General features: G+C 33.8%; 1 protein-coding gene across 1 annotated transcript; it reads right to left on the reverse strand.

The window, feature by feature from the left end:
- Nucleotides 1-1,776: 1,776 nt before the first annotated feature.
- LOC137827006 (blue copper protein-like) lies at nucleotides 1,777-3,067 on the reverse strand. Its single transcript, XM_068633192.1, has 2 exons — nucleotides 2,840-3,067; nucleotides 1,777-2,631 (listed from the first exon to the last, which is right to left on the reverse strand). Exons 1-2 carry the CDS (start codon nucleotides 3,003-3,005, stop codon nucleotides 2,171-2,173), a joined length of 627 nt encoding a protein of 208 aa, XP_068489293.1. The 5' UTR covers nucleotides 3,006-3,067; the 3' UTR covers nucleotides 1,777-2,170.
- Nucleotides 3,068-13,881: the final 10,814 nt, after the last annotated feature.

Genomic DNA, 13,881 nt, shown 5'->3' on the forward strand with positions numbered 1-13,881 from the left:
TTTGATCACCATCTAACTATTCCAGTATCCCTAGTAGATTATCTCCCATTGCTAGAAGGTCATCTCCAGTATTGGAAGCCTTGACATCAAACTTCTCGTTCAACTCTTTTGAGCTTAGAGCAACCTCAACCTCATCAAGAGAGAGAGTCTTTCTTCGTACAATAAAGCTTCCTTGAAATGCATGTGTCTTAAGTAAGAACACAACAACAACAATGCTTGATCCTCATTATCAATCTAAACGTCAATATTCTCAAAATCAATAATGAACTTGTTGAATTTATTCAGTTATTTGCCAACTTCCTTTTCACTACTCATCTTGTACCAATATAATGCTTGCTTCAAATGTAGATAGTTCACTAGAGACTTAGCCATGTACAAGCTTTTAAAAATTGTCCATAGCCTCTTTGTGGTATTCTCCTTCAATACCTACCTTAACAACTTGTCCCCAAGACTCAAAATAATCACACCTTATTAAGAAATGGACTCTAAGCCTAACTCAACCTTATAAAATTGTTTATAAGGTGAGGTTTGCACCCGCTTATATATTATGAAATTTCCTTATCTCTAGTTGATGTGAGATCTCCAATAGCCACATCATACCGAGATCTACTAACTCGTGCGTGGGACTATATATTTATGGGTGGTCCAATAACAACCCAATAATGGGTGACCTGATAAGTCCACAAACTATTGCTAGGATAGACTCTAAATGGCGTTGATACCATATTAGAAAGTAAACTTTAAGTCTGACTCAACCTTATAAAATCAGCTTATAAGGTGAGGTTTGCACCCATTTATATAGTATGAAATGCCCTTATTTCTAGTCGATGTGGGATCTCCAACATGTCATAAGTCTTCTCCATCAATGTTTTCCTATCCTTCTCAGCCATGATTGCATGAAGCTTGAATCCACCTTCCAAAGATTTAAGGAGACTCTCTTAAACTAGAAAAGGCATGCATATTCAACTGTCACAACCTAAAATTATTAAAGGTACTGAATTTCTCAACCTCATACTTTGTGAAAGTCATGATGATTGAGTTTTCACTATCCATGTTCATTGCACAAGTTTGTAAAGGAACAACTCTCAAACTTGCTAGACGTTTACCAACATAAACAAGTAAAAAATGATAAAGAAGAACTCGCAAGAACAACAAGACGGTTAAACATGAAAAAATAACGAAGAAAACACACAAATAAATTAACATGACTCAATTGAAGTATTAACAATAATCTACATCCACAATCATAAATTCATTGATAACAAACATTACAATTACATTTCAAGGTTTTTTTTTACATTGAAATCTCAACTCTAAGTTAGTTACAACAATTCATATATATATAAGTTCTATTTATATAGAAAATAACTTTCGTAAATTACGTTAAAACGGTTGAAAAAATACACGTGAACAATGATTCATCATCTGAGTTCGAAACGTCAAACCAATCAAACTATAATAACAAACAAAAAGGAAGTTAGAATAGATATAGAGTACATGGTCTCGTATCCTCTAATACTCTAAATGCAGACACAAGAAGAAGAAAAATGATTTGATTAAGACAAACAATCTTGTACCACATGTTCTTGACCTATTTTTGATAGTCTACTATATCATAGGTTATCTAGTATGCTCATATTAGAATTTTTTAAAAAAAAATTGGAAACTATATTCACCTAAATTAAAAAAAAAAATACTCATGGGATATCATGAAGAGAACTAAATACAATGGAGTGTAAAATTTAGAAATTATAATTTGCGGGACATATTAAGATATATAATCATTTAAAAAAATCTTTATTTTCGGAAGTTGAAGTACTTGTGAAGAAGGAACCACATCTTCTATGCAAATTATTAATCTTTTATGCATACGAATACACAGCAATAATGTTTGAACAAGAACTGTCATCCGAACCCCCCACCACTAGATTGACCTTGTAAAAATTTACAATGCAAATTATTTAGCAGTAGATACCCACTCACTCCTCACCATATTAATTAAACAATATATTGAACATACAGAAACATAAATTAGGATAAATGTCACTCAAAGTCACAGCCTGGTAGCAAAATCTGAATGGGTCAGTTGAATCAAAGAAGAAAACAAAGTGAGCAAAATGGAAAGCAAAGAAACCCCGGAAGCACTGCCTCTGTCCTGACTCAAAACAACTCAAATTCCCAGCAAACGCAACACCAAGTATGAGATCCAACAAACAATAAACATAGCACCACCAATTGGTGAGCCAGGAGTTGCTGAAGATGTATGAGAAGATGTGGCGGTGGTGGTGGAGGAGGTTGAAGTAGAAGGGGTGGTCGAGGTTGGAGTTGTAGAGGTGGTGGTGGAAGTAGTGGGTGTGTCTTTGGTGTTATCAGTGTCAGAGGGTGAGTCCTTAGTAGGTGAAGGTGCTGCAGCAGAATCAGAAACCTTTTTCGCCTTAACCTTAATAGTAAGCTTCATGCCACCCTGGCAATGACCAGGAGCAGCACATATGAAGTGATGAGTGCCGGCAGTCTTGAGGGTAATGGTGGTGGCGCCGCTACTGTCTGTGCTCAGAGAATTTCCAGTAGTGCAGCTCTTGTAATCGCTTTCAGTAACTTCATCCACAGTGTGACCAGGCCCGTAATTGAAAACTGTCACACATAAGGGATATACATTATTCTGCTTCTTTCCAATCATTTCTAACTCTTTATCATAAACTGTCACAGGTTGTATTGCTAGGTTTTAAGAAATGTATTCAATCTCGACTCAATAACCTTGTGTTAAATAACCTAATGTGTAAAAGAAATGAGATGGTGGTTTTGTAATTAGTATTGTGCATGAAACAAAAGGATATCTTACCAAGACTATCTCCAACTCTAAATTTCAATCCACTAGCCCATGTGCTGTAATCACCACCAATTGTCCAACCAGAGGTGTCTCCCACTGTGTGGGTAGCTGCAAGTGTTGGCATGGCCATGTTGAGTGCTAGAGAAACAATAAAAACTAATGAAACAGAAGAAGCCATCTAATGAGAGTGTGTGGAAAGAAGGTAATCAACTACAGAGGCTTCTCCGATGGTATGGTGTTGTAGAATGGTTTTGCTAGCTTTATATATAATTGTTTGTTAGGGTTGTTGGAGTTAAGGCAAGTTGGTCTAGGTTTGCATGAGGATGACTTGAGTTGCACTTCATACCCAATGACCAGAAAAGTGGGTCTGCTGTTCTTTCTCATGAAAAATGTGAGAGTTGTTGAACCATATTATTATGCAGAAATTCGATCACCTGACGCCAAAAGTTCACTTATAATTGTAATCGACAGATAATGATGGATTAACGATTATGAGGGATGGATTGAGAATGAAGAATAATCAACGGGAGATTGTACTGTAGGAAATAAAAAAAAGGAGTTAAAAGATCGATAGAAAATGATTAGATAAAAAATATTGTTAGAACCTAAAAATATGAACATCGTTGAATCATTACACAATATTCTAAGGATAATTCACTCATCTTATTGCTTAATGGAGGTGTAAAGTAAGGTTGTGTTAGCCCCTTCAAGATTTGTTGTCAACATCTCTGCATAGATCATAGACATCATGAACAAGAACATAGCTCGAAAATGGGTTTTTTGCTTAATGCCTACTCATTGTGGAGCAAAAACAGATAATCAAACTTCTAGAACATAATTTACCAGTTCTCTACGCCAAAAGGAATATTTTTCTTATTAATTTTTAGAAAGGAATAACCTCATTCCAACAAAGAATAAGACACTCATATATGAGTTGCTGTGTCTCATATCTCAACACATTTTCCCTTGTCTCTTACACTCCAAGTTTAAAGAGTTTGTATTTTGTAAAATCGAATTCCGCTACCAACCTACGTAACCATTTTTTAGGGTGAAAAGTGTATGTGACAGCATTCACAATGTATAATTATTAATTTTGATTTTAATTTTAATATCTAATATTATCAAAGTAAATGCTTATATTAAATTTGACAATTGACATACTAATTAATACTTAAAACGTTTTTTATTAAATATTTTTATATTTAAAATATAATTATTTTTTCAAAGACACTAGTGCGGAAAAGGTTAATAACGACGGTTTTATGACCACTGTTTTTCAGTGTGTAGTTTATTCTCTTTAAGTAAAGAATATTCAATCGTTATGTGCAACTATTCATCCTCAGTGTTACATTCAGTCTAAAACGATGGCTATGGTAAAAGATGTCGTTTTATTCCCTTCAATTAATAACCTTTAAAAAACTACATTTATTCATGTTTTGAATGAGAAAAAACATGGTGTCCTAATTTAGCATACATGATGCCCTAATCTCAGCAATAGTGGTGGTGAAAAGCAGCGGCAGTGAACAACAGCTAGCAACAGCGAAGAACAAATGGAGGCACATAAAACAACCAATGAAGACAGCAGTGGTGGAAGGCAATGAAAACCTTCACAAACAATGGAGGACAGAAATGAATAAGAGAAACAAAAAAAGAATCAAATAAGAAATGGTGAGTGAATGAAAGAAACTTACACAATGACAAAGAGCTCAAAGATGAAGAAGAATCAGGGAGAGAACAAAGCAAATAAGGAAGACAAAGCGTGAGAAGATAAAGAAAATACGAAAGCGTAAGTGGCACACTCTGAATTAGAGTAATAAATGAGTGTAAAACGACGACTTTGAGGTAAATGTGTCGTTGTAGACCCGAGCGTTTGGTTTACAAAGATAGCTATTAGTAATAGTCGTTATCTTAGAGCAAATTTCTCTAAGATAGCGGCTACCACTAATAGTTGTCTTTGTAGACCAAATGTTTTAGTCTAAAACAACGCTTTAACTCATAGTCGTCGTTTTAGACTTGTTTTAATTTAGAAAATGTCATCGTGTTTTGATGGACAATGTTTAACAATAAAAGCGTTGTGAATGTATTATCGTAAATGAACATTTTTGCATTCGTGACAATTACCATGCTTAAATAGGTAATAATACCTCATCAGAGATCATTAGACTAAGCGGAAAAGAGTGGCGTCGTTTCCTGTGATGGTGAGTTGGTGGTGATAAACCCCAAGACTTCTTTCTGCAACTCAAAAACAATCCAAAGAAGGCAAGAAACAAAACACAATAGCATAAACAATGAAGAATGAAAAGGGCGTGAAACCTAGCAGAGAAGAAAGGGGAAGAGAAGTTGGAACAGAGAGAGAGTGAACGAAGGCACAGATGCAGGAAAAAGAATTTTATTAAATCTAAATATTGTCAAGTAAAAGAAGTTATTTATATTACATGTGTAAAAAGAAAAAGGAAACTTAGACTAACTGTAGCCTAGCATGGGCCTTATACAACCAGCAGCCCAAAGAGATAAAAAAAAAGCTAAAATTCATCACATCATTTGTTTGACTATAAATTTTATTAATCAATCATGTTTAACTTAAAATAAGGTTTCTAAACAATTTCATATAAGACATGCAATTTAAATAGGGATAAATTTTAAATAAATAAAGAATGGAAATTTTATAAATAAATTATAGACGTACGTTAATCTTTATTTAATTAGAAACTTCATTCTTTCTACAATAGATGTATAGCCAGGATATTATTGTGGTGACAAAATACAATACAATTATGAGGAGGTAGAAATGTGATGATCAACTTGAATTGATGACATTCTTGATCCTAGTTAGTATTTATTTTTCTATTAAGAATTCAATCTCTTTCTTCTTCTATAGGGGGTGTTAATTGAGGGGAGATATTGTCGGAGAGTTTAATACCATAAGTCTCGTGGGGAAATTTTGGAAACTTATAGAGAAGAATTTACTTATAGTTGCGTTATATCCACATAAAAGAGTTAATAATAAAATCTATATATAGGATATTGTTTAAGTATGTGAATTATGCAAGTGTTAGGTTGTTGATGTGGGAATATACATAGTGGAAAGTGATTATATATATATATGCATTCCCATGTAAATTTGTGAGTAATTGATAGTAAGAAGATGGTATAGAGATATAATTGATAAATTGAGGGTGATTTGAATGTAGATTGTGTGTAGAAAATGACGTGTTGTTTATTTGTGGAGGAAAATATGTTCTATGAATTAATATCACTTAAGTGGTGGACTACTCCTTAATTGATGTCTAACAGGTGAGTCTTCATTGTATGCACCACTCAATATCGATTAAGTGTCAAACATAGTATATAGTTCAAATGATGTTTTTGAGATTGAGACAAGTCTTTCTCCTTAGAGTGAGTGACGCTTAAGTGACAAGAGATCATGAGATTTTGGAATATGTGAGACCATGTCATTACATGCCAACATTGAAGCGACAATATGGTTGCTCCAACATTAATAGAGGGTAAAAATGGTGTTTCTAGATTTTGTTGGGTGACAAAAAAGTAACAATGTTCAAGTGTTGAAGTGATGCTCTAGTGATGATTGCTTAAGCATTAAATGAGTGTTTCAGCAAGAAAAAACATAATCGATTCTTCCATCTCAATTTTAATCACTACAGCAGTCTAAGGTTTCTCAAGCAGTGAAGTCTTCCTCAATTTAGAGAAGCAAAGTCGTTCAAAGGAGAGGAAACTCATTCAAGTGAGAAGAAAGTTCGCTTAAGTGATACATGCGACATATGTGATGATATGTACCGGGTGTGGATGGGTGTGTTCTGGATTTTTTCATTGTGGTGATGATATATTGGATGGTATTATGACTTCAATGATAGTAGAATTAAGCACATAACTCATCTGGAAAAAGAAATGTCTTGTGCTTCAATAATGATCTAATAATAAAGTGAGGTAATAAGAAGTAGGACTTTTTTATGCATATATTTTATTTTATTTATTAAATAAAGCATAAATTACATAACAAAATATAAAATAAAACTTATTAATGTAAAAAATGGTCTCAAAGTGAAAATATTTTATTTTCGGAGGAACTAGCAAAGTGATCTTAAAATATCTTTAGTTGAACCTCTTATTTTGAAATCTTGCATTATTTTTTATGGTAAATCTTACTTTGAGATTATAAAGTATCTTTTTATAGGTTTCTTATAAGACTAAGACTTCAAAATTTAAATTTTATTTAAAATATTAATTAGTTAATTAAATTTTAATTATAAAAAAAAATATTTGTTAATAATTAATTAATAATCGATGTTTTAATTAATAAATCGAATGATCATGAAAATATAGACATTAATTTATAACATTGTTTAATATTTGACAACAAACATACAAAATTAACTTCCATCATTATTATTATTGGAATGTTCTGAAGTATGCTTCACACTTATAACTCTCAATTTTCTTGTATTTATTTAGTCTTGTATTTTTTTTTAATCTTTTTATCATTTTTAGACTAGATTTGTACTTTTTTATGAAATAAAAGAGTTTCTACAAAAATCTTCTTGTAAATTATATTTTGTTTGATTTGTGAAATGAAATATTTTAACCTTTTGAAAAGCTTATTTAGACTTGAAATTGACCTAAGAGTCATGGAAGAAGATGCTGAAGAAAGGAACTTGGAAACCAAGAGCTAAATTGATAAAAAAAAAAAAAACTGTAGAAACGGGTTCTAGAAGGTAAACTCTTCGCTAGAAACATACAGTAAATGGTCAACATTGCGTGAAAAGATAAAGCTGCAGAAGTTAGTTAGGATATAATTATGAATTGAGGATTATTAACTGTCAAAGGTGAAACTCATTCCAAAGGTGAAACTCTAAAAATAGAATTGATTATAGAGAGAGATAGAGACTCAAATAATGAAGTAGAATAGTTTAATCTTTTGTTGTTAGTTTTCTGTTTTTGATGTTTATAGTTTTAATAAAAGTTCTTTGTTTTCTTCTACGTTTTCTCCATCTTTTCTTCTTTTCTTTATATTCTACATTTTGTTATCAATGTTTGAAGTTGAATTTGGTTTAAAAATTGGATAACAGTGAAACGGAAATCATGTCAGACGATGCTTGTGTTGGTGTTTCAAAATCTTTTCGAAAACTCTATTTTCAATTAAAAGTAGTTTTTCTAAGAACATACAAACCAATTGGTTGTGTTTACTTCAATAACAAGGATTCAAGATTTGAGTCTCTTGCAAATTGAAGATAAAGATTACTAATCATGATTGTTGTTCCCTATTTTTCACTCAAATTTTGAATTTTGCATTTCTCGTTCTCAATTCATTTTAATTTTTGTTCGTTTACATTTCTGCCCTTTACAATTTTAGTTTACAAATTTTTTTCGTTTGAATTACATTTTAATTCAATGACATTTACATTTTTCACAATGCTTGTTTTATGTTTCTACAATTTACATTTACTACAATTTACTTTTCTACAATAATGTCTTGCAGTTTACTTTTTTGCAATAAACAACACAAAGTGAACAAAATATTTTTGAAAAAGATCCTATATTTTTCTTACAAAAATTTTATAAAAATAAAGGACCTTATTTTTGTTTTCTTTTGTTTTAATTTTCTTTTAATAAAGAAAATTATCTTATATTTGTTTGATGTCTATTGTAGATTGACATTTGATCCAGAAGGAAAATAACAAATAAATAGAGACTGTTGTCATTGAACATCATTCAGCATCTGAGGACAGATCATTTTCAAGAGGGAGGGTTTGATGGAGGACCATCCGGAAGGACATATATTGGGCATTTAACTAGGGTCATTGTTAGAAGATTAAAAGAAGAAGAGGAAGGAGTTCAGAAAACTCTATTTTTATGGAGAATTAACTTTTAACTCTTTCTTCCAAATTTCCTAGTCTTATAAATTTGTAAAAAGTACTATAGGTTTTATTTTGGGCTTGTATTTTGGCCATTATCTTTGGCCATGTTTTAGGCCAATTTTGCCAATTAGAGTAGGGTGAAAAAGAAAAAGTCTAGCTAGAGTTACAATTGGGTCTCCTTGGACCCAATGCAACTCTAGGCCATCTGAAGAGTTTTTTTAAGGTTAAAGCTTGCACCTTGACTGCCCATAGCACTATAAATACAAGTGTTAGTCCCCTAGTAAATCAGATTTGAATTGATAAAGAAATGTTGCCCAAGTTGCTAGCTTCGTTGTCTTCAAATTCTCACTCTCAAGTTTGCATTTCTATTAGTGTTTTGCTTAAATCTTCTTAGGAGTTGGCCTAATCTCTCTTAAGCTTCATTATCATTATCCATACACCAATACTTCACAGTTTCTTTTATAGTATTAACTACATTAAAATAAGCATACAAACTTAGGAATAGATTGTTCTAGTGTCAAAATCTTCATTATAATGACGAGACTTCACTTTTTGATAACATGTTCTTTCATGCTTGAACATCATTTTATGATAACATGAGTGTCTTTTTAGTGTGTGTCATTCCTATAAGCTTAAGAAAATATCTTTTGTTTCACACTAACAAATATTTGTTGGGTATGAAGTCAAGACTAATTGGTTGGGCTGACTAAACACCTAGACACCATGTTTAGTGAGTGGGCTTAATCATGGTACACAGTTGAAGCGCATGTGAACATTGTTCCGTGGCTTCAAGTGGGAGATTGTTGGGTATGAAGTCATGACTAATTGGGTTGGGCTGACTAAGCACCATGTTTAGTGAGTGGGTTTAATCATTGTGTCCCTTTTATAATCTCTATTTAAAGAGACCATTGTACTTGTAATTGGTGTGCAACAGGACAGAATGAAAACCTAATAGTTGCCCGTGTGGATGTAGGTTGTAGTTGGCGACCGAACCATGTTAAATCTTGTGTCGTTTATTTTTCTGCAGTTGATTCGTGATTATGTGTGTTGCTTCCGCGTGCGTTTTTCACATCAAGTGGCATCAGAGGTTGGTTCGTTTATACACTAGAGATCCGATCAGCAAAAATTAATCGACGAGACATGAAAATTGCGGTTGTAGTAGCATCCCAAAGTTAGGGTTTCGCAAAGGCGGCAATCGTCCTAAAGCTAGGGTTTCGCAGGGGCTGCAGTAGCGTCCCAAAGTTAGGGTTTTGCAAAGGCGGCAGCAACGTCCCAAAGTTAAGGTTTCACGGTGGCTTGCTCGGAGTAGGGTCGTGTCCAGGCAATGCGGCGGAGTGCGCCAGTAAGGCGGCAGATCGTGTTTCACGGCGAACAGGTGCAGGTGCTTGCGGTGAGCAAGACGGCACAGAGGTGCAGTGCGATGGCAGTGACAAAGGACGTAGGGTGGCGCGTGCATTTTTTTGCTGGTGCAGGAGTGACGGTGCGGTGCTAGGAGCGGAGTGTGACTGTTTTTCGCTGCGGCACAGAGTTATGACAATTCAGTTACTGAGCACATCAATATTCGATCTTAGCCAGACTTATGTTAGTGGGCATTAAGTTCAATGATGAAGTTCAAGTTTTACTACTGCTATTATCTTTGCCTGACAGTTGGTCCCAAACGGTTACAACAGTTACCAGTTCAGTGGGATCCGATGGATTCACTTTTGAGAAGATTCGTGATCTCATTCTTGACGAGGATGTCCGAAGAAAGAGTTCTGGAGAATTATCTAGTGAATCGCTATATGTCATTAAAGGTAAGAAAAATATCAGAGATAGTGGGAACAAGAACAAAAGAAGGAGTCAGTCAAAGACTCGGGATTGCTCAAGTGTAACATGTTGGAACTGTAGGGAGGTGGGGCATTTCAGGAATCAATGCCCAAATGATAAATAAGTCAACATTGTAGAAGACTTCGCAGACGAGGACCTTTTAGACTGTTGCGCGGATAGTAGTGTGGATTCCTAGGTCATGGATTCTAAATTATTGCAGAATCTAGTTATTGGAGACTTTGGAAAGATAAGACTAGCAGACAATAGAACTCTTGATGTTACGGGCATGGGTAACATAGTGTTGAAGACACCAGTTGGATTCTGTACTTTGAAGGATGTCAGAGTTGTTCCAAGCTTGAGGAAAAGTTTGATTTTTGTTAGGCAGTTGGACGAACAGGGACATGAAGTGAAGTTCGGAAATCAGCAATGGAAGGTCATCAAGGGAAATCTTGTCATGGCCTGCGGAAGAAAGAGAGGTTCATTGTATATGGTCAGATTACCGTCTGAGGGAGTGACCATCCCAATTCAGAAGATAAACAAAGTCCGGTTCACAGAATCTTGTGGGCAGAAGAGGGTTGTCTTTACAAGAGAGAAACCCAGAGCCATAGGTGAGATTCAGGATGAACGAGCATGGAAAGGTTCAGGTAGACCAGTCAGAGGTACTTATGGCAGTGGGAGCACGGGTCGTGCTTCAGCTGAGATTCCTAGACGACAGTGGGTTAGGAGAACCAGTATTCCAGCGGTTGAAACTTCTCCAGAAAATTTCTTGTTGAATATGGAGAGTGTTTGTTCTCGGGTTGTTCCAGGATCCGACAGTTCTTGCAAGTGGGAGCCGGTAGGAACAGAGAACGGGTCAGTGACTAACGTGTTGAAACTTAGAGGAGTTTTAATGAAGTCTTCAAAATGATTAAGAAGGCTGGTGGCAACTAGTGGTGGAACATTGAGTTTCGTCGACATATTACATAAGTACATGTACACAGTTGAAGCGCAGATGAACATTGTTCTGTGACTTCAAGTGGGAGATTGTTGGGTATGAAGTCAAGACCAATTGGGTTGGGCTGACTAGACACCTAGACACCATGTTTAGTGAGTGAGCTTATTCATGGTACACAGTTCAAGCGCAGGTGAATATTGTTTCGTGGCTTCAAGTGGGAGATTGTTGGGTATGAAGCCAAGACCAATTGGGTTGGGCTAACTAGGCATCATGTTTAGTGAGTGAGCTTAATCATTGTGTCCCTTTTATAATTTCTATTCAAAGAGACCATTGTACTTGTAATTGATGTGCAACATGATAGAATGAAAACTTAATAGTTGTCCGTGTTGATGTAGATTGCAGTTGGCGACCGAACCACATTAAATCTTGTGTCGTTTATTTTTCTGCAGTTGATTTGTGATTATGTGTGTTTCTTCCGCGTGCGTTTTTTCCATCAATATTATTATATAACAAAAGCTCAGTATTATTTGCTATTATCAAAACCATGGTAAATTTAGGCAAAATGCTGAGATTTAGACTTGTCTAATAATAAGTGAATCATTTATGCCTTAACACGATATTGACATTGCCATGCAATTGGACATTTTTTTTTTCATTTTGAATGCATATAATCAATTGAACCCAAAATACCTGGAAGCCGACAAGCATCTCTAATTTGTATTAGGTGACTAATGTCATTATTGTTTAGACTTCTCAAGTTCTCATTCTCAAATATCTCATTCACATCATTTACAAAATCTTTATAACCATTGAATTGCAATACATTCGTCAATTTGAACATACTCATCAGAACTTTCAACAAGTAATTCATGTGCAATATATGGATTACTATAGAGCTGATTTTGGAATGGCGATAAATCTCTTTTACAAAGAATATTATATCTGAATAAAAAATATAGATCAAGATTATTGTGACCATTTACAATTTGAAGGAGCAATTGCATCTATTCAGAACCTTTATCAAAGTTGACTCTCTTTGTATAATTTTTTTAGAAGTAGTCATTAACAAGTTAGTGTGGTTGTCTTCATGATTGTGATTGGAGTCTTATTCTTTTTCTGGGTCGACTATTGGTCTCTACTTATTGTTGAACCTCACCTAAGTATCTCATCATTTCTTCTTTAGTGTTGTCTTCGAGTGTTTAATCCCAAAGTACATCAAAATTAGAATCTTAATCGAGTTGATAAGTACATAGAGATAAAATTAAATTAATTGGAGAATATGTAGAAATATACATGTCTTTTGAAGTTAAACATTAGACCCAACAACTAATTTTACAACAACTGTTTTATATTAACAACTTTTATTCATAACAACATAATGAAAAATTACAACCAACTTGAAACATAATGACTAGAAACTAAACTTGCACATGATAAAAATACAGATTAAACTTGTGCATATGAGACTTTGTGTTTCTTTTGTTCATCTTTAAACATCTTTGATTTGTCCTTCATTAGAATTTCATATGATGTTATGTTTTCTATCTCTTATATCTGTAGAATTTTTTGCTCATAATAATTTTTCTCCTAAATGTAGCTTCCATGCCTGATAATTCTATTATTGGCGCAGTGCAACTTCTTTTCCCTTCCTCTTCCACTTGGTAACCTTTTTGTCATGATAAGTATTTTCCACTAGTGGAAGTCTTTATTCTTTTTGAAGTGTTTTGATTATGTTGAACTAACCATTTAGGTAAATTTTTCAACAATCGGCACATATGCTCGAAAATAAAATTAGAACCATATGCATTAATTGATCATGACATCATTCTTTTGTACAACCACTTTTTTCACATAAACAACTTCCTTATACATTATTTTTTTACCATTCACTTAATTTAATGTCTTCTCTTATTATTACTACAAAATTTATTACATTTTATGTTACTCTAATCTAAAAATGATATCTTCATTGATTGTCATCAACAAGACGATCTATTAAACTAGGAATTAATGAGATGTGTATCATCATTAAAAAGTAAATTCTTTTTTCCTCTGTGTAGAATTTTCTTCTTGTGCGATATTTTTCAACCAAATTTGGGTAGAAAATTGTGGAATCGTTCGATAACACTTTATCATCCATGTTATATTTCTTGTTAAAATAGATCTGTTACAATAGTTCAAAAAGACAAAAAAAAAAAAAATCAAACAAAAAGGATGGCATTGAAAAGTAGCATCCTAAATTTGACTTCTAAATTGTATTTGACAAAGTGGTGTGGTATTTCTAGAAATAGTTGGAGGATGATATTTTGTGTAGAAGGTGAAGAACTCACGTAATATTATAAATAATACTTATTCAATAAGATGTCCTGCACATGGTCGTGGGTTTGATGATGCACACAGGCTGCGTTTTTTTTCTTTGAAAGTGTTATCAGTTTTAAAGC

Source organism: Phaseolus vulgaris, chromosome 8 (genome assembly GCF_000499845.2).
Source record: "Phaseolus vulgaris cultivar G19833 chromosome 8, P. vulgaris v2.0, whole genome shotgun sequence".
Classification (NCBI taxonomy): domain Eukaryota; kingdom Viridiplantae; phylum Streptophyta; class Magnoliopsida; order Fabales; family Fabaceae; genus Phaseolus; species Phaseolus vulgaris.